At 45.7% G+C, this 21,367-nt stretch overlaps 1 protein-coding gene and 1 long non-coding RNA gene across 2 annotated transcripts in view; one reads left to right on the top strand and one right to left on the bottom strand.

The window, feature by feature from the left end:
- Window positions 1-1,283: 1,283 nt before the first annotated feature.
- HIF1AN (hypoxia inducible factor 1 subunit alpha inhibitor) lies at window positions 1,284-20,508 on the top strand. The gene is made up of 8 exons (XM_082425344.1): window positions 1,284-1,497; window positions 1,789-2,039; window positions 4,665-4,813; window positions 7,185-7,330; window positions 8,130-8,236; window positions 8,660-8,723; window positions 8,950-9,060; window positions 9,912-20,508. The coding sequence occupies exons 1-8, from the start codon at window positions 1,321-1,323 to the stop codon at window positions 9,954-9,956; spliced, it is 1,050 nt and encodes a 349-aa protein (XP_082281470.1). The 5' UTR covers window positions 1,284-1,320; the 3' UTR covers window positions 9,957-20,508.
- The window catches only part of LOC309643048, a 161,693-nt gene continuing 156,451 nt past the window's right edge, over window positions 16,126-21,367 (bottom strand). The window contains exon 4 of the long non-coding RNA XR_014253506.1: window positions 16,126-16,210. This is a non-coding gene — a long non-coding RNA (uncharacterized lncRNA). The remainder of the gene's footprint in view (window positions 16,211-21,367) is intronic.

Raw genomic sequence — 21,367 nt, 5'->3', positions numbered from 1 at the left:
TCCCCAAACGTGATCATTCTTCAAATTCAGCCCTTGGTCTTGTTTGTTCTTGTTTTGTTTTCCAAATTAGTTATCTCTTTCAGTTAGATGCACGGTGCAACACACAAATTGGCCCCGAACTGGTTCTTTTTTTGTTGTTTTATTTTGGCTGCGCGGCTTGCGGGATCCCAGTTCCTCGACCAGGGACTGAATCCTCGCCCTTGGCGGTGAAAGCGCTGAGTCCCAACCACTGGACCACCAGGGAATTCCCCCAAACTGGTTCTTCAGTTTCAGTCTCGTGTTTACATCCGAATGTCCCAGTCACCTCAACCCAACAAATGTAAAACCAATCCTATCATCTGAACCCACCTCAGATTTGCTAGAATTCGCTCAGATTTACTAGGACTTGGATAAATACATTTCAAGCCGAACCACAATTAGCGAACACTAACCTAACAAAATAATTTGGGGGGGGGGGCATTATTGTTCGCATATGAATATGTGTTCATTTTATCTACACAAGTATGATTTGCATAATTTACAGTACAAATATGCACATATTTACAGGAAGTTTTAGGGTGATCACTGTTTTGGAGTAGAATCCATTATTATAGACATTCCCAAATATATATAAGAGCAATAAAAACTGATATATACTATTCAGTATATGAATTTGGGGGAGAACTACTTTACAGCAACTTGCCCTCTTGTAAATGAGAATCGAATGGATGTTCAGAATGGTTGGACGACATCTGCATTCACTCAATAGCAAACACTGATCTAATTCGGTCAAGATAGACAAAAATGCCTTTAAGTAGGTGAGATGGTGACACAGGCAGAAAAATCAAATGGTGCCAAGCAAAAGAAAACCATCTTTGATTTCGAAAGAATTCAAGTTGCCATATATCTTTTGCCGAGGCTTTCGGAGCAACCTTTACCCAACATCTATCTATCGGACAGTTGCTTTTCCTTCTGACTTCCTTAGGTGGGTCAAGTTTGCGTCTCTCCCCATCCGTCAGTGTAAAATTTAATGCCCCACTAAACTTGCCTCCTTCTTTGCCTGTTGTGTAGGCCTGGGCACACTGAGGCAGCAATAATTTGTGAATTGGTTAACCCGATGATCACCCCTATTCAGTGGGACTAACGTCTAGTCCCGGGTCTTCGGGGGCGGAGCGTAGGGTGTAGAGCTATAGGTTACCATTAGGAGGCGCCCAGGGCTCGGCCCCGCGTTCTTAGTGTCTGGAACGCTCTCTCTCGCAGCCTAGCTCTATGGTTTCCGTTGTGTTTTCCCCGGAATAGGCGGAGCTTCCGCTTCCGGTGGGGCCGTCCCTAGCGGCGGAGATGGCGGCGACTGCGGCGGAGGCTGCGGCCTCGGGCTCTGGAGAACCCCGGGAAGAGGCTGAAGCCCCCGGCCCCGCCTGGGATGAGTCCCAACTGCGCAGTTATGCCTTCCCGACCCGGCCCATCCCGCGTCTGAGTCAGAGCGACCCCCGGGCGGAGGAGCTTATCGAGAATGAGGTAGGGGGCGGGGCCGCGTCGAAGAGGGGGTGGGGGGGTGGGGGATGGGGGAAGGGACTAGGTTGGGAGGAGAGGTCAAAGGCGAGTGGTGATGGAAGGGAGGGGTTGTGGACTAGGCCGGGTTGTGGACTAGGGCCTAAGGGGAGATGGAGAGGGAAGAGAGGAAAAATGGGACTTGCGGGGTTCGTGCTGGTTAACAGGAGAAGTAATTTTGAAGTTTGGAAGTATCGGAATTTGGGGACAAGAACCCACTAGCTCCTTGGGACGACTTCATTTGTTTTTTCCACTTAGGAGCCTGTGGTGCTGACCGACACAAATCTTGTGTATCCTGCCCTAAAATGGGACCTTGAATACCTGCAAGAAAATATTGGCAACGGAGACTTCTCTGTGTACAGTGCCAGCACCCACAAGTTCTTGTACTATGATGAGAAAAAGATGGCTAATTTCCAGAACTTTAAGCCGAGGTCCAATAGGGAAGAAATGAAATTTCATGAGTTTGTTGAGAAACTGCAGGATATACAGGAGCGAGGAGGTGAAGAGAGGTAAATTCCCAGGTCGTGGTTTTCCATTGGATCTAGGGCATCTATTTTCTTTTCCTTTACTTATCTGAGGATGAGTTTTCTAGCGTGAGGGATGATGGAATGACTAGACTTGAACTGTGATTCTCAAGTTTGTTGTCTTCATAAAGTGAGAGTCACACTTGCCTAGCAGAGTCAGGTAGGTGAATGAAGTGAGTGAAGTTGTTTGGGTGAAAGCTATGATGAAGCTGAAGGCATATGCCTTATTCAAAGTGCGAAGTCATTACTTGACTCTTGTTTCCATTTTGGAGTGCAGTCCCAGGGTTGCCAGATAGTCTGATTTTTTTCAAGAGAAACCATAAATCAGTATTTTTATTTAAAATCTTTTTGACTTTTAAATGTGGGCAGCTAATTCATATTTTTTAAAATGCTGCAAGAGGGCAATTTAAAATATCTGTCAGTAGATTTCCTGAGATTACGGGTTTGCAATCTTTGTCCTAAAATATTTGAATGGGGGCAATGCAGGCTGAAAAGTTGTATAGGTGAGGGTGGGGAGAATATGGATGTGTTGCGTTGTATTGATGATAGCAAGCACAAGACATATACACACACGGGAGTGACTCTTTCTCTCTACCTTTATCTCTCTTTATGAGGGCAGCCTCTTATGTAGGTCCCAGACAACATTCAGTCCCACAAAATAACGTTGCCTCTGGGGAATTGCTGTCACTGAGTACTTGATGGTGAATGACTATCTCCGTCTCACATTTGGTGCCCAATCCTGGGTTTTTCTTCACTCTCCAGCCTCAGTTCTCTTCCTGACTCTGTTAGCAGTATGTGGTAGAGTGAAAGGATTTGAAACATTTTTATTTTTTTTTGGCTTCCTGATTCTTAGCTGTTGTCATAATGATGGAACTTTGACCGGAAGAGTTTTCACAATCTGAACTATGGTTGATTTGTTCTTTATGTCTTATAGAGACTGGTTCAGTTGAATCACCTCATGCATTAATGTCCTCAAATTTACCACAGTGCATGCGCACACACACACATACACCCAGTGTTGAGAAGAGAGATTGATTTAAATGATGCTGGTGGAGTGTAAAGCTATTGATTGGACATATGCACTGGAATGAGCATGAGATAAGACACATGAGTTCTCTGGTTCCTCAGTCACTTTAAGTTTCTTGCTTCCTGTAGCGAGAGCATTTTGCCTAAGTCTGAACCATGAGTGTAGTCTGTACTTTATGGGTGATTTAAGGAAAATTTTTTACTATTTGCAAGATTTGCCCTATCAGCTGACTTTAGCACCAACCACCTCTGTTGTATAATTGTACAGCTTGTTATGATTCTGGGGTGAAGGGTGTTAGGATCCTCTTTGAGCTATTTTGAGGATTTACTGTTAAGGTTTCACAGGAATTGCTTAGATTCCTGTTTGGGGAGTGTTCCTGACTCTTTCAGAGTTACTTGAGAAATATTTGTATGAACATACGTACATCATAATCTGTGGGGAACGTTCCAAGGTTGCATTCGAGTCTTGAGGGTTCCATGTCCCCATATAGGTAGCTGTTTCCAACTTATCAAGATTTTTAATTAATGTTGCCTCAAACATTGTGATTCCAGGCACTGGGATACCTTTGAGCTTTTGAAGTAATGCTCTCAGGACCATTACTTCTTTTTCTTCACATTTGCCCCCTAAATAATGTTTCTTTTGGGGCTTGATCAAGTGTGTTTGGCTTTTCATATCTATTAAGTAACTTCTTACCTTCCTCAGGCATGTTAGGGGCCCTGGGTCTGCGGAAACCTTAGTGAGGTATTTTTCTTCAGCTATAGATGGCTGCTACAGATAGGTGGCTGAATCAGTTAAGATAAACTAGGCTTCAGTCCAGGGCTCAGCGACTTGAAGCAACAAAGGTTTATTTTTCACTCATGCTACATGTCCATCTCAGGTCACCTGGAGACTCTACTTACATCATCTTTTGCTCTTTGGGACACAGATTGCTCTAGCAGTTGCCATTGGATACTTTGCAGTTGCTGTGGCAGAGGGAGAGTGATGTGGTAGTGTGTACTGGTTCTTAAAATTACAGTTTGGAAGCAGCACCAGTCATTTTTGTGGACATCTCATTGGCCAAAGCAAGTTATATAAGCAAGCCTTGCTTCAAGGAGGTGAGGAAGAATAACTCTCACAGGGAGGGAACTCGTTCTTGGTGAACAATAATACGAGCTGCCAAAATGGCCATCAAGGGCCAAAGGGGATGTCTCGCGCCCCGAGAGTTTCTGGAACAAGGCTGAGTCATCATTCTAGGGTCTGTGGGTAGGCTTCGAGGAAATCTATGAAATTATATTAAAGTTCAATGTGTACATTTTTATGGGGAACCTTGCTTGGATTCTTTTTTTTTCTTCCTTGGATTCTTAAAGGATTCATACTGTGACCCAGAAAAAGTTAAGAATCACTTCTCTAAAATATAAAATTTGGTGTTGAACAGAGCTCAGAGAAGGATAGGTAAGGATTCAGGTCTGTGAGAGTCCCATGACTGCAGCTGTTCTTTGTGGGAGATGTTGGTATGGGCTTGGGTTTGGATTTCCAGGTATGAGAGGCCATGCCAGGGACAGTGTGTACATGCACTAATGGGATTTTCTTCTTGGGGAACATAGGTTGTATCTGCAGCAAACACTCAATGACACTGTGGGCAGGAAGATTGTCATGGACTTCTTGGGTTTTAACTGGAACTGGATTAATAAGCAACAGGGAAAGCGTGGCTGGGGGCAGCTGACCTCTAACCTGCTGCTTATTGGCATGGAAGGTAAGAAATCTTTCAGAAAGCAGCATGGCTTGGGGTCATATGAAGTGATTTCTGAACCTTTCCCCACCACTTATTCGCTCCATGACTGTCAACAAGTCACGTAACTTTCTTGTCTCAGTCTCCTAATTTGTAAAATGAACACAGTAATATCTTATAATTAACTATGAAGATTAAACGAGGTAACATATGTTATGTGAGGTACTCTAAAAAGAAAGTTCCCTGTTCCCTTCCTCAGCTGCTGTGTGAGTATATATATTCAGATATTAGGGATCTCTAAAATTCTGTTGTTCTCTATTGGATCTGTCTATATTCAGAAGATTTTTATCCCAGTAGAAGAGGGAAACATTTTTCCAATGTAAATTGAACCTTATCGTTTGAACAGATAATACATTAATGGGGTTAAATTCAAAAGGTGTAAATAGGTATGTAGTGATAAATCTCTCTTCCATTTCTATTTCCCAGCCTCTCAGTTTCCTTCCCTCCCTGGAGGCACCATATGTTATTAGTTGCTTGTGTATCCTGCTAGTGGATTTTACACGTACATAAGCAAATACATGAATACTTTTTTTTTTTTTTAAATAAAAAGAGGAACCTTTAAACTCCAATCAGGAGAAAGAGAGCTACTTACCAGCCAGGTTCATTGTCTTATTCTTATTTTTATTTTCTGTCACTTGCTCAGTGCCAGGCCCATAGTAGGTACTTAGTAAATGGTGAGTAAATTGGGTTGAACAAGGAAGCAGAGTAATTACCTATTGTCATTCACCACTAGGCTCTGAAGTCTCTTCTTCCCCTTTGATTGTCCTTTCTTCAGATTTGGGTCCTTTGCTGCCAGTGTTAATAAAAGTTTCCAGCAGTGCAACTTATGAATTGACCCTTAACCTGACCCTTTGAAACCAACTCTTGGTTGACCTGCCAGGAGCCAGTTCTTGTTTACTTGACTCTGAATTTTTATGTTGCCTTCCTATCCTGTGGTGTAGAGAGCAGGGAAAGAGATCCCTCAGGTAGAGATGAAAGAGCAGGTCTCCTTTGAGGATGCATATGGATCTCTGCACTTAGGAAAGCAGCTGTCTTGGCCCACCCAGGCAGACCTGGGGAATGTTTTCTAAACTCCATTCCCTGCAGAAGTCCCTTGATCTCTCAAAGATTGTGCAAAGGATAAACATCAGATGCAGCCCCACTTACAAAGAGTAGATGGAGCATACATACGCTAGGGCAGAACTAATTCAGGATGGCATTTTAAATAATTTGCCTTATTCAAAGTATACAACTCTCTTCAGGAATCTGATATGCTTCCCTTGATGAGAGTCAGCAGCTCCAGTGTTGATCTAAAGAAGTGTTGCAATCCCACAGGTGTGATGAAGTGGGAGCAGAGGTTGAGAATCTTTGAGCTCCAAAAGAGCTACCCAAAGCAAGTACATATTCGTACAACTTAAAATGACTGATTAACTCCATCAAAGAAGATCATGCATGCATTGCTGATACCAGTCATTTCAGTTGTTTCTAACTCTCGTGTTTTTGCTGCCCTTGAATTCGTGCCATAGTCAAGAAGAGTACAAGTACAGGTTCCCCTCAGCTGTCTAAAAGAGCATTCCTGTGAAACCTTCTGTAAGCCAAGATGATGTAAAACAAAGAAGCATTTACTTTAGGACACATCTTGCTAATGGATGCACAAAGTAAATCGAGATAAAGCACAGATGCTCACAGACACAGTTCAGAGCTGTGGTGGCTTGATACTGAGATGCTGGCTTGATGCTGAGATGCTGAGTGTAGTTTCCAGGGGAGGAGATTGGCAGTGCCACTCTCACTGCTTGCGCTTGCTGCCTCTATGATGGCTCGCTGCCAAACAAACACTGAATGATATTTTTGCTTTTTTTTTTTTTTTTTTTCATAAAAATGAAAAGGATTCTTTGGTTTCCAAATTTCCAATTTCCAATCCAAATTCTTTGGATTTCTTTTGGTTAGCAAAAACAGGTACAAATGTAGGTCTTTTGTAAACGCAAAGTGACGTAAAGCGAACTTTTGAAAAGCGGGGCGTACCTGTACAGAGTATGTTATTTTGCCATACTTGTATCACTTTGATGTGCAGTTGCTTCCAGTAAGGGCAGCAGTCATCATTTAAGAAAGTCTACTTTGCTAATTGATGGTGAACTCTTAGCCAGTGATGTTTGCTACTAGACTTATCACCCATTAAAAGTGTAGCACCTATTTGGCTGAGAGTTGTAATTACAGTCTCCCTGATTTTGCCTGAAATTTTGATTTGGAACCCTTTGCTGAGAGGGCAAGCTGGGTTTCTCTCCAGCACTGGGGCCTATGTTCCATCCTGTGCAATAGCGTTACTGCTCTGAATAAGAAAATGTCTGTCTTCCTACAGGAAATGTGACACCTGCTCACTATGATGAGCAGCAGAACTTCTTTGCTCAGATAAAAGGCTACAAGCGATGCATTTTGTTCCCTCCGGATCAGTTTGAGTGCCTCTACCCATATCCTGTTCATCATCCATGTGACAGACAGAGCCAGGTGAGCTCGTGTGGTCTGAGGAGGGTGTAGAACTCCTTTGAGATCCAAGGCTGGCATGTCTTTCCCCTTCTCTGTGGAGGTATGCCAGGTTTGGACAAACTCAAAGGACAATTTCACAATGTAGTTTATATATTCCAGGTCCCTGTGGTGGTCCCCAGATGTTTAAGGCAGACCCCATCACTGATGCTGGTGGACTCTGGTTATTCTGTTTGATTGAATTATAAGTTCTTGGAACAAAATGTGTATGTCTCCATTGGATTTAATAATTGTTTACTTTTGTCATGGATGCTACTTCTTTTTGATAAAGAGAAGGGTGAATAGAATTGAGATATGTCACTTAATGTCTTTTCTGGATCTCAGTGAGGTGTGTGGTTGACTTTGTGGCCAACCAGAGAGCGCCTCTCCTTTCTTGAGGAGAAAACCGCTTAGCTACCTCATGTAGAAATCTTTGCTGGTTAGAATATGTATTGGGGGAAAAGTTTCTGAAGGTTTGGGTGAAGAATGAGTCCTAATTCCTCAGATCTGCAGGCCATGAGTATGTTTTCTGACCTTTAAGCTGTGATGATTGGCTTCTGACCTCAGGAGCACTGAGGCTTAGTATTCTTTATCATTTAACATTCAGCAATGCCCATCTTCTTAGGTCGTTCTCTGAGAGAGTTTGTGTATGTTTAATGTGTGTTGTGTCTTCTGCTGGATATAAATTCTAAAGACTTTTTTAAGGCATCTTTCTTGACTACCAAAGTTACTGATAAAAATTTGGTGATTGACTGATTTTTTTTTTTTCTCTTGAACCTCTCAGGTGGACTTTGACAATCCTGACTACGAGAGGTTCCCCAATTTCCAGAACGTGGTTGGTTACGAAACAGTGGTTGGCCCTGGTGATGTTCTTTACATCCCAATGTACTGGTGAGGATGGGGCTAGGACTGGGGGCTTTTAGGGAGCGTTCTTTCCCATTCCCTGGAAAACCTTATCCATGTCTCTTCTTTTGAGTTGTGGCAGGATTGGACTTATGTGATATACAGGAAGGTTGGCATATCCAGATGATGAGCATACTGAACATGGGGGAAATGACAGTACTGTTTCTAGACAAGATGACAGTTCCTCAAGTCCAAAGAGATCCCAGAGGCTTGAGGCTAGAGAAACTGTTCTTGACTCTTTGGTATTTGAAGGCTGAACACCACTGCCTCTAGCCCCAGAGTGTGTTTGATAGGATGAGTGTGAAGGTACTGTCTTCATTATATCCCTTAGCAGGATTCTACCTAGTTTCAGAGGATCCCTCCCTCTGAGAAGTATTGGTGGCAAACAGGAGCCTGTTTATTTTCTTGCAGGTGGCATCACATAGAGTCATTACTAAATGGGGGGATTACCATCACTGTGAACTTCTGGTATAAGGTGAATATGGTTTTTTTCGTAGATGGCAGTGGGGTGAGGTAGGTGTAATAAATTATTTAGGGGCAGGGTGGGGAGGTTGGCTATCTCTGGAAGTGATTCCCAGGTCTTTGGGGGAGCTGGAGAGGGTGGGGTTGAACTGGGTTTCTTAAGGGAGGATGGTGCTAGGAACAATGGGTGACACTGAAGCCTGCTAAAGACATTTCCTGAGCTGCTGCTTCCTTTGCAGGGGGCCCCCACCCCTAAGAGAATTGAATATCCTCTCAAAGCCCATCAGAAAGTGGCCATAATGAGAAACATTGAGAAGATGCTTGGAGAGGCCTTGGGGAACCCACAAGAGGTATGTGGCTGCCCCAAGGTGGCACTCCTGTGACTCAGTGGGCAGAGTGACCAGGGAAAGTCAGGATTGGTGTCACAGTCTGTGTAGCTCTTCTGTTTCAGTATCTGTTGTCCTGTTTCTTCATAGAGGTTATGGGTATGTTCAGAAAATCCTTGTTTTCTGATGAGAGCTGGGCTTGACTGGCGGATCAATTATAATCTGTTCCATGCTAGTAGTAATGTTCCGCATGGGGCTTGTGTGCCAGCTGGGGACCCCCGAGGGGATTCTTTTGGAATGGGAAGCGAGCAGTAAAGCATCTACTCACACGCTCCCAGCTGTGCCAAGACTGCTCTAGGTAATGTTGAGACCTGCTTCCCACGCAGGTGTGCCAGTGGCCCATTGGGTAAATGGGGGAGGTTTGTATCTGTAATGCTCTTACCTCTGTCCTGTGAATAGCCTCAGCATTCAGAGCACCTGTGGGCTTGGGAGATCGCACCAGCCTGATTACAAATGATCTTTTCAGGATATAGAGTCACTTAAGATTCTTAAGTCACATTTACAAAACATGCACGTAAACACTCGGGGTGTCTGGGATTATTAGCTCCTCTGACCTTCTGTCTGTCAGTTTGGTTCTGCTTACAAATGTAGGGTATTGTGAGAGGGAAGGTAATACAAGATGGACCCAGAGGAGAGGGCCGTGCTCCAGAATACTGGGTTGACCGCTAGGAAGAGAGTTGGTTAGAGGGTTTACAAGATTGAATGGAAGCCTTGTCCTTGCCCTTGGCTGGACATCGATGTCTCCAGACATACCTCATCTGGCTCTGGGGCTAGGGGACAGGCAGTTCTGACTGGCTCCTCATGTTTTTTCACAGGTGGGGCCCTTGTTGAACACAATGATCAAGGGCCGATACAACTAGCCTGCCAGGAGTCGAGGCCTCCTGCCAGGTGACTGCTAGCCCGTCCACACCGCTTCATTGATGAGGACAGGAGACTCCAAACGCTAGTATTGCACGCTGCACTTAATGGACTGGACTCTTGCCATGGCCCTGGAGGCAGGTGTTCGGGGCAAGGCTGGGTGGTTGGCACTCCACTCCCATTCGGAGGGACTTCTTACCCTTGCCTCTGTGCCCCAGCACCTTCCCTCTCTGCCCCCTAAAGTCCTGCATTCAGTGTGTGGAGTCCCCAGCTTCTGGTTGTCATCATGTCTGTGTGTTAGTCTGTCAACCTTGGGATGTGTGTGCGTGTGTATGCCTGCACACGCGTGTATGTATTTGTTCCTTGCTCCCTCCTTCTGGGTCAGGATGCCACCTCTGGCTCTCAGCTCTGTCTCCTGCAACCTCAGTGCCTCAGCCTGAGAGAGGGGAGATGTTCTTGGACGCCCACTGCATCTGGGCTACAGGGCCACAGCTATCCTAACCATGAGGTCAGTCTGCCCCCTCCCAGTTTTCACAGAGTGAGGCTCTAGGCTGTTGGGAATGGCTACTGAGACTCCAGTGGGGAGAGGGAGAGTGGGGAGGGTTGCCTTTGAGAGCCTAAATAGCTTCCTAGGAGAGCAAATTAGACAGGGTTCCAACTTGAACCTTCAAGCTCAAGCCATACACAGAAAAGAGCCTTGGGACACAGGAACCAAGGATTGTGCATAACTTCCAAATTACAGACACATACAGCTTCTTTCTTTCAGCACCAGCTCTTGTTCTCTGTCCTGGGTGCCAGGGGAGTCATCCTAGCAATGGCTTCTCTAGGTTCTAGGGGTGCAAGCCTCTGTGTGGATGTGTGTGTGGATGTTTGTGCCTGTGTGCGTGCATGTGTGTCCACACTGGCCTGCCTCTCTGCTTACCAAGTTTCTACTGCTTAACCTTGTCCAGTGGGACATACAGCGGGAGCCCCAAGGCAGTGCTGCCTGACCTGGTCTAAAGCTTTTAAACTCATTTTTAGCCATTGGATGTTGGTCAGGCCTCGCTGCAGCCTGCCTGAGGCTGACTGGCTAGAGCCTCCAGGTCTGATGACCCTCCCTGCCCAGGCCACGTCCTCTGTGTCTGCGGAGCTTCTTGGCTCAGGAGACAAAATGGGGTCAAGCCTAGGCAGTTAACTCACCACATGTCATCCACCTCATGGCAAGGGCAAAAATGTAGCCTTGCCTCTTAAAGCCAGCGCCTCTGCCAGACCCCACTGTAATGTTCCACAAACACCCTCAGAAGTCAGGGCAACTGGTGGAGCATGGAGAGGAATTTCCTTTTCTGTTCATAGCTTTTCATTGGAACCCCTCTCAGGGCTGCAGCTTACAGCTGGGCAGCTGTGCACTGCACAACTCGAAGGGCCGTCATTCACACCTGTATAATGGAAGTGGGGCCCCTGAGATTGGGCAGTGTGGTGGCCCTGCGTCTGCTCACCTCCACTCCCATCTCCACGCCCCTTCTCTCTGGAAGGAAAAAGGAGTTGGAAGTCTCTGGGTTCATTTTTTCCTTTTTTTTTTTTTTTTTTGCCAAAGGTTTACTTCCAGTGTCTGAGCTATGGCTCTCACCCCCAGAGCTCAGTTCACAGTTACAGTGCACTGATGGACTGAGAGGATGCATATGTGTGTGTGTGCATGAGCGCACTTGTGTGTATTTTGGGGAGGGGTGTTTATTTTTAGTACCCCATTGTGGGGTTCTCTGATGCAGTGTGGGTGTTCAAACATGGTACCTTCTCAAGTGTAGTTCTTTCAAATATAGCCAATGCTGGAAAATGTGATTGCAGTGATCTCCATCCCTCCATCTCTTTTGGGAAAGAGGAACACAGCAAAGAAAACAAGGCAGACAGAAGATAAATTGACCACAAAGACACTTTGAAATATAGCACATTATTTTCCTTCTCAGCAGCTCTGCTGCATCCCTTGCTCATTCCTCAAAGGTGTGGGTGATGTGCAGCAGGGAGGCGTGGTCTCTCAGCTGCTCCTCTCTGGGTGCTGTGACGACCCAGGTCTGCATGAGGGGGAGGGACCTTCACAGGTTGGGTCCTGATCCTTGGGTAATGTCTCTGGGTTCATGTCCAATAGTGATCCCTGATTATTAGACAACTAATGTGTGCCTAGTGCTTTTAGTGCAAGGTAGGTATTCTCATTTTACAGTTCAAGAATAAGCAGTTAGTGGCAATCAGGATTCAAACCTAGTACTGTTTGGCTGCAAACCCCCTGCTGTTCTTTTCCACCAAACTACATTGATTCTCCTACTGTACCTCCTTTGGACTACCGGCAGCAGGCAGTGTTTAGTACAGACAGGCTTAGCCCAAAAGGATACAGAAGATACAGCTCAGGGTGAAAGCTCTTCTGGGCTCCAGCTAAAGACTTCTTGGGAAAACTGCCAGGAAGCCATATTATGAGTTAAGAGTTCTGGAAGAAGTTACAGGGAAACAGTTCTAGATCCCACTGGTTACTTGTGTGTCCTTGAATAGGTCCCATAACTTTTCCCAGCATGCTTCTGCATCTGTAGAATTGAAGATCTAGATCTAGATATTCACTAAGAACTTTGATTCATGTTCTGCTGCTTCCGTTTCCCCCAATGAAGAGATTGAGGCTCTTCCCTTCACGTACCTAGGTTAGGGCTGTTCAGGCTCAAATTCTACTCGTAGCAGAGTAGCACGTTTCTGCTCTGTTGCTTACTCTCTCCTAGCTGGCAGTGTGAGGGCAGACACATGAGGGGAAGATGGGTGTTTGGGCCTGTATGAGGGTCAGCCATGTTGCCAGATCCTATTTTTACACCAGCAGGTACAGAGGAAACTACTCTTTTGTGAAGTCAAATATTTGTTGGGGGATTGAAGTTTGGGGGGTGGAGGAGGGGCTGTTCTGGGCATCAGTTGAGCAGATGCCCAGGATGCCTGGGGGAGACCAGCTTCCCCTACAAATCAGCTCTAAATTACAAGGTTTTTACCAACGCGAACAGTTGGGGGAAGTCGTCTGCTCTCATTTGCGTAATGGTTTCTGTCACTGGTGATTAGACACAGGATGAAGGAAAAGAAATTTGACAGTTAGGAATGAGCGATCATTAATCTGAATCTGTTAGGAGACGGGAAGGATCCTTATCAGTGGGCCAACCCAACATGAGGAGACCCTCCTTCTGCCCCCACAGAGACTCTTGGGCCATATACACTTTATCACTGTTCCCACCATAAGCTGAGCTGGTATTTTCTTAGCAAAGTCTAGGTGGGCCCAGTCCCCAGGCTGAGGTGGATACAGGAACAGACATCTAGAGGCATGAGCCAACAAAGGGTGTCAAATGCAAGTGATAGGGCAAAGAATAGCAAATAGAATGGTTTTGACATGTGTATGCTGTTTGTGGAAAATGTTTTTGTAATCAACACTCCAGATACCCCACCTGTGACATGTATTTGTTACATTCCTGCACTGCAGGGTGTGGAGAAAACCTGCTCTTTTATCCTCCAGGAGCCTCTGCTTAGTTGGAGAGGAAACCACATGAAACACCCAGAGGTTATGAAGCCATGTGTGGTGCCCCCTATGAGGACAAGGTTAGAGACTGTTGAGAGAGGAGGAAGATCAGTAGATAGCAAACCTCAGCCTCCAGGCTCCTCCCAGGCCCTGGGCTCCCCAGGGAGGACTCTTCATCCTAGGCTCCCAGCAAGGATGATTCTGTCCCTCCCCTCTCACACGTCATTGCAGCTGTAGTTATGTGGAAGGCATGGAGACCCCTGCCCAGATGTGTGAGCAGGTGATGAGATGAACTAACAGGCTGAGTGTTAACGTGTGGAGAGTCCCAACTTGGATCTTCTCAGGTCTCTGTGTCCCCTCATCTCTCATCTCTCTGTCTCTTCAAACATCGTGGACAGGATTTGCACCAGTTGTTATTTCTCAGTTTTGTGGCTTATATGTTGGTGGGTTCCTTAGATCAGTGGCTCCCTCAAGGATTGGAGGCAGGGGTGATGGTGGTGGTTGGTTGTCTCGTCAGAATGTGAACTTCCCATGGATAGGGCTGTGTCTCTCCCCTTGGTAACTTTCCTACCTCTGGTTTGTCTACCCTTCAAAGTCCATTGCAGGGTTTAGTAGGGCTGCAGAGAGTGGCCCTCGGGGACCAGTTTTACCCAAACAGGGTGGATACTGGGATGCTCCTAAGAAGTGCTCATGGGCTTCCAGAGGCCCTGGCCTTTCTGCCCATGTCATCTTCCCTTTTTCCGGAACCTCCAGTTCTTGCCCCCCGGTCCCTGCCTACTTCTCTGGTATCCTCTCAAACTGCCTGTTCTAAAGAGATGTTCCAGCTTCCTTTTCCAGAGTGCCCTCAGTTTCTCTTACTTATACTCTCCCTGCCTAGGCTCTTCAGCAGCCTCTTCAACAAGGTCCTTTTTCTTAAACAGTTGCTTTCTCAGAAGCTCTCTGGCTGCAGGTGTTTGGATTGACTTTCTCTAGGATCCCTTCATGTTCCTTTTCTGATCTGCAATAATTCGTTTACCCACGGTTAGTCCATTTGTTCTGTGTCTGCTCTGTTCTCTTGCCATTCCTTTGTCACTTCTGTACGTCCTGGTTTAGCTTTTCTCAACTCTGGGAGCCCTTTCTGCTAGTCTTCAGCCAGTTCTGTTTAATCTTCATAGGACTTAGAATCTTCAGCGGAGCCCTGCTGAGCACTTTTGGTGCATTTCTGGGGGACAAAGCCTCAGACACTGGCAACCTTGAGGACCAGGGGTCTGTGGTTTGTGAGGCCTCCGGAGATGGGTGAGAGGAGGGAACCTAGAGAATCATGGGCAGTGGAGAACCAGTGAGGGGAGATTGAACAGGAGACTCCCCAGGAGTGGAGCTGGGCCTGGCAAGCCTGGAGGGAAAAACTGAAGTTTGTGTTTCCACATACATGCATGTGTGTGCCTTAGGGTCCAGCAGTTCAGGGATGGTGGGTGTTTTGGGAATGTCTGCTAATTTCTCTCAGGTGTCTTTGGTGATGCTCTGAGTCACCAAATTTGGCTGACTTCTTTGTTTCAGTGTTTGCTGGAAGGGAAATAGCATATTGAGTAGTCATGTGTCAGGAGTGGAGGTCTTCGATGAGAAAGGCCCTGGAAGCTGGGGTAGCAGGAGACAGGGGCCCAGTGGTCAGCTTATATACCCAGACTGTCACTTCACTCCAGATGTTTAGTACAGTAGCTGATTAAAGACATTTTTTTAAAAATTGGGCCTTGCCTTCTTCCCCACCTGAAATCTAGTCTTCAGGTGATATTTTGGGAAGGAGCATGTGTCCTTTAACTTCCAATGAGAAACAACCTAACAATCTAGTATAGTGTATAAAAACATGGATTTGGGAGTCAGATGTATTTGGTTCAGATTTGTAGCTTTGCTACTTATCAGCTGGGCTTGACCTTGTTGATTGACTTGACCTTTCTGAGCCTCAAGTTTCCTCAACTATAATGATATGTGTATAGGGGAAGGTGGGTGTTGAAAATATCTACCTCAGGGCTGATGGACTGATCAAAACAATGTTTGTAAAGCTTTACCACAGTGCCTGGCAAACACTTAATAAATGGCTGTGGTAGTGGTTATATTTATTTTGTGACTTATTCAGAAACTTGATTTCAGTGATTCCTTTCCTCTCAAGAGCATAAGGAAGAATAAGGAAATTATGCTGGAGAAACTCATATTGAGATGGGGACAGACAGAAGACCCTTGGTATCTAAATCCACCCTAGAGGGAGGGAAACAGGGAAGAGTCTGATGCCTTCTACTTGGTCAGCCAGACTTTACCGCTCTCATCGGCCCAGGGCCGGCGTGAGAAGCTGTCAGGTGTGAGGTCTCCTTACGCTGTGTGAGGGGTGAGGGCAGCTGGGTGAGTTCCCGTTACACCTGGAGAAGCTGTTGCCAACCTCATACCATGAAACACCACAGCAGTCAAATCAGGCCCGCTTGTTTCCGTTTTATTGCATGCCCTTCCATGTATTTAAGTTTCATATGTGTTAAGATTATTTTAGGACAGAGGGGCATTCCGAAGAGAATTCAGAAAAATATAAGACTGGAGTCTCAACAGCTACCATCTGTGGAGCCCCTGGAGCATTTGTTTCAGGCCCAGTGCTAGTCTCTACCCATGTGCTCTCAGTTCATCGGGGGCATCAAGCAGGCAGTGTTACAGGTCTGCAGAGGAGAAGCACCTGACAAGCTCCGGTGTTCACAGTAGGCTTCTTGCAAGAAGTCACGTAGTCTAAGGTGATATCTGCAAGATAACCAGGGGTTGGGGAGGAGTAAAAGGCATGTTTCTTCTCTGGCTTCTCTCTTCCAGTCCCAAAGCAAACACTCTGTTCCTCCATGTTTAAGGGTTTTAAGAATCACTCGTAGGAAAGAGCCAGACAGTGGACCCCCAAAAGAAGAAAACCCTTTGGTTAGCTACAGAAACATTTGAAAATCATTTTGATTGTCACCCCAGGTTTGTCCTGGAGTGCAGATGGATTGGACTTGCTCAGTTGTAACCCTTTTCCTGACTGCTTCCGCAAAAGACTTCATTCTGGCCTCTGGAATTTCACCCTGCCACCCTACTTGGAAGAGATGCTGGATCCAGTTACTTAGACATTAGCCCGACATGTACTCTGGCTGCCTGGAATTCTCAGCCTCTTCCACACTGATATCCCGCTGATCTCTTAGGTTCTTCCCCCACTCCCAGCCACTCCCCTCCTCCCCACTATGAGCCACGCCTCTCTGCAGCGCCCCTCTAGCCACTCATATCCTCTTGGGTCTGACCGTGGTCTCCAGCCCCATGGATGAAGAAGACCTCTCTCTAGCTGGTGCCAAGCCGTCTCTGGGCTTCAGGCCATTCTGTAGTCACTTTGCAGTCACCTCTCCACTTCTGGTTTCTTTCGCTCTGTGCCTTGGAAGCCTTCTGGCCCCAGAAAATGTTGCTGTGTTTTATTCAGTTTGCTTAAAAGTTACTTGGTCATTGAGGTCAATCCTGCCCTTCAGGGAAGCTCTGCTTCTTATCTCTGTATCCAAGCTCTTGAATGTATAGTGTATGGTGCAATATAGGGTAGTGGTTGAAAATGAGGACTTTGCATATTTGGCTTTGAATCCTAGATCTGTCATCCTATGTGACCTTGGGCAAATGACAAACTACCTGAAATTCAACTTCATATGTATGAGGATAACATTATCTACCTTGTCAGGGTTACGTGAAATAAGGTATATAAAGAAAGACTCAGCAGGGTGACTGTTCCATAGCAGAGGCTCGATTGTCATTGGCTTCTAATGGCCCCAGCCTTGTCTCTTTTAAAGCCTTTACTTCTCTTCCATGTAGCTTTCTGACAAAGGTCCTGCGTCTACTCCCAGAGCAAGTCTAGTTGTCAGGTCGTGAGCAGAGCAGAGATAGGAGCATAAATTTCTTGCTCCTGTTACCATTCCCTACCCCTTCTCAGTGACCTCCAACTCACAAGGACTCTAATCTACTATGCTGCCATCGCTGAGGAATGATCTAAAATTTATTTTTTATAATATTAAAAATACCTGAAACACTGTCAGTGAAAATAGAAGACCTCAGACCTGCTGTCACCAAGGGAATAAGAAGCACTGGAAGTGTGAGTTGGTGGCACAACAGGTGTGAAGGAGGCACAGCAGGCAGGGACACAGGAGACAAGGAGATGGGCACAGAGGCCACCACGCTAGTCTAGAGGCAGCAGGGCCACAGGCTTGTGAAGTTTCCCTCCAAGTTTTTGAATAGTGAGCTTTTGACTGTGAGCAAAACCCCACCCATTTTACAGTCAGTATAGTCATTGTTCTTACAAGGGTTTATGTGATGATTTGACAAGAATGGAGAATCGGATGTGACTCCTGGGTTTGAATCCCTATTGGCTGCTTCCTAACTAACCTGTTAACCTAGGTTAAGTCTGTGCCTCCGCCACTTCAGCTATGAGGGGTGGAAAATAGCGCATGGCTTGCAATATTGTTATGAGCGTTTGTGATGATGTTTTTAAAACACTCAATTCAGTATGGGCACTCAGGAAACGGTTTATTATGAAGACCCAGTGTCTAGTTAGTGCTTGGAGAGCTGGGCTTTTTTGATCCTACTCTGACTCTCAAGATAATGACACTTGAAGTGGAATCACAGAAGAGATGACTTGGGGTGGGGAAGCAAAATGGAAGAGATCACCAGGTTGTGGAAGAGACTGAAAGTCTGAAAGGCAGATATGGGGAAAAAGGTGGTCTTGCTAGGATGGGGTCTTAAGGAGCAGAAACAGAGACCTAGGCTCTGGGTTACCATCTGATCCCCAGAATGAAGGAAATAGGGCAGGAGGGTGTCTGGGGGGGACATGGTGTGTCTAAGTGGAAAGGACACAAGGTTCAGGGGCCATGAACCCCTATGTGAATCTTAGATGTCCGTTTTTCAGGCTGGGTGACTTTGGGCACATTTGTCTCCATGCTTCAGTCCCCTCATCTTTAAAAGTGGTCAGTACTATCACCGCCTCCCTTACAGGGCTGATGGGACAACATACGTGAAAATGCTGTCTAAATTGAGCGCTATATAATACTTGTTGGGTGGTGGTTTAGGAGAGCTTTCCCAGAGTGGATGGGTCATAGAATTGCAGGAGTTCACAGATAAGAGCCTCCCACATTTCCAGCAGGAAACAGTAAAGCAGCATTTCCCACCAAAACACTGTCTTTCACTGTGCCAATATTTGGTCAGGATTTTGTTTTGGTTTAAGAAGGAAAAGCAGTGTGCTGAGAAAGGGCATAAGTTTTGGAGTCCCATGGATTAGGTTTGAATCTTGTTTTCACCATTCCCAATGCTGAGATGGTCAGATTACTTACAGTCTCTGAACTTTGCTTTCTTAACAGGCCCCTTCGAGTGGCTATTGGGAATGAATGAGACAGCTCAAGTGAAACATCTCAGTGCCTAGTGCCTCCCTAGTAAGTGCCCAATAAATATTAGTTCCCTTTCTTTCATTTCTTTTCCCTTTAGGAAGCAGCTAGTTTACCCAGCTTAAAAGGGACTCAGTTGTCCACGCCTTGGTGTGAACAAGTAATATTGGAATTCCCTTCTTGTCTAGGGTGAGATCGGTTGTCCTAAGGAGTGTGAGTGTGAGTGAGGAAGAATCATGGGAGAAGGTGGCAGGACTCTACTATGTTGGAGCTGGAGTAGGGGTCCTTTGGTCATCTAGTTGGTGTGGGAGTGAGTGAAGAACGCGTGATATCGAGAGGTGAGTTTGAAGAAAGAAGGTGGGCGCCGAGTGCTAGAGGGAAAAGCCAGTCAAGGGGTTGTGTGGAGTGGAGGACAGGACAGTGAGCTATGGATGAGATCAGAGTCCTGCCAGGGGAACCTTAGGAATTGTGACTACAAATCAAAGTTGTGAGAGAAGTCCTGCATTCAGCCAGCTGTCATCTTAATACCTCAGAGTTGTGGTCCTCCCAGAAAGGAAGAATATAAAAAGAAAGCAGAAATCTTCAAGATGGAAAGACTTTTTAAGTGTTTTCAGAGTCAAGGAAATGCACAACCTAATCAAGGTATCTGACAGCCTAGGTGGGGTTCAAGATGTCTGAGAAAATGCAGTTGGGTATTGAAGCGCATCAAACTCAGGGATGTGAGCTGGGTGACCACCTTCTTAGGTAATGGAGACCCCATGATAGAGATTTCAGAGACAACAAATAGGAATTTATGAGTCCCTTCTTAGAATCCAGTCAGTAGCCCAATCAGTGTTTCTGGTTGTTTTACCATCTCAACCATCTGAGAAGGCAACCTCCAAAATGTATGTGCAGCATCAATTGTTTCCTTGATAGGTAAGCATCTTTTAACTCTGGAGAACTTAGAATGAAGGATAGGCATGTTTAAGAACATGGAACCTGCAGCACTACTATATTTGCTCGAAGGGAATCTATGCAGTTTGTTTTTAAATCCTTAACATATGGAGGAGAATTTGCCTTTTAGTTTGATAGGTTTACCTTGTAATACCAACTAAAGAGTGTTGAATAATTTATTTAGACTTGAATTTTAAGTCGAAATCTCACCAAGTCTCTATATTGTTTTGGAACATTTAAAATGATTTGAGATTTGCTGTATTTATGAACGTAATCTATTGGCGATATAATAATTAAGTACTTGGGAAAGTTTGTTTTAGTCAGATAAATGAAGTACTTAAGAAATAAAATATATTAACCTCACATTACTCCTTTGTTTTATAAACAGAATAATAAGGTTTGTAAGCTGAACTTAACAGCTTAGACAAGAACTAGGATTTTGAATATGTAACTTCGAAAACTGAATATAATTCTTAAAACCAAAGTAATTTCTGGATAGTTATTTCTACACACAAAAGTATCCCTCATGGATATCAAACACGTCCCAGGGAAACTCTGCACATAGTATTACCACAGACCCAGTCACTCAGCCTCTCTAAGTACCAGTCGCTCTCCCGGCACTGGCAGCAGTTAAGATGGCCACCGTGGGTCAAATCATAGCTACAGACATGGTTTTTAAAACTTTTTTAAATTGGTTGGCAACATTTATGATAAACTTTAATTTAAAAACAAAAGCTTGGGGCTTCCTTGGTGGTGCAGTGGTTAAGAATCGGCCTGCCAGTGCAGGGGACACGGGTTCAAGCCCTGGCCCGGGAAGATCCCACATGTCGCAGAGCAACTAAGCCCGTGTGCCACAACTACTGAGCCTGCGCTCTAGAGCCCGCGAGCCACAACTCCTGAGCCCGCGTGCCACAACTACTGAAGCCCGCGCGCCTAGAGCCCGTGCTCCGTAACAAGAGAAGTCACCGCAATGAGAAGCCCGCGCACCGAAACGAAGAGTAGCCCCCGCTCGCCGCAACTAGAGAAAGCCCTCACGCAGCAACGAAGACCCAACGCAGCCAAAAAAAATCAAATAAAAACAAAAGCTTTTGGCTTCTCTGGAAAATTAGAAGATCTGGCAACAGTAAGATCCCATTTCCCATAGGGCAGCAGTTGGCCAGAGCTGAGTAGCTGCCACCACTTTGGGCATGTCCTTCCCATTTGCCACAGTCACCACTCTTCATTTTGGTACCTAATACCTGGTTTATCTCACCTCTGTGACCTGTCTGGCCCACGTTTTGCACGTGACCCCTGAACTAGAGGTTTTCTGAGGTTCCTAACAGCAGATTGATAGCTGGGGGAAGGGCTCAGGAAAAGTGCAGTCCCTGCCCTCCTCTCTATTCTCATCATCCCCTCTGTCCAGGCTGTCTTTTCCCAGCCACCTGGCCCCAGGGCCGGTTTCAGCCCTTAGAGGAAATATGCAAGATGTTCCCAGGCTCAGACTTCTCTGTGTTTGTTGTCTATAACCACACTGGTTCCAGAGATTCTCTTGCCCAGACACTTTGCCTGGGCTCTGACCTCATGTCTCAGTTCCTGTGAACTTCCTGCTTCCCTT

The sequence above is a fragment of the Balaenoptera physalus genome (genome assembly GCF_965194825.1).
Source record: "Balaenoptera physalus genome assembly, chromosome: 14".
NCBI lineage: Eukaryota > Metazoa > Chordata > Mammalia > Artiodactyla > Balaenopteridae > Balaenoptera > Balaenoptera physalus.
This window is presented reverse-complemented; position numbering and strand designations above follow the sequence as displayed.

Bases quoted from the DNA above. Each gene is read 5' to 3' on its own strand.
- HIF1AN (XM_082425344.1), top strand. From the start codon at position 1,321: ATGGCGGCGACTGCGGCGGAGGCTGCGGCCTCGGGCTCTGGAGAACCC. The intron at 4,814-7,184 runs GTAAGAAATCTT...GTCTTCCTACAG, and splicing joins GCTGCTTATTGGCATGGAAG to GAAATGTGACACCTGCTCAC. The intron at 7,331-8,129 runs GTGAGCTCGTGT...TGAACCTCTCAG, and splicing joins CATGTGACAGACAGAGCCAG to GTGGACTTTGACAATCCTGA.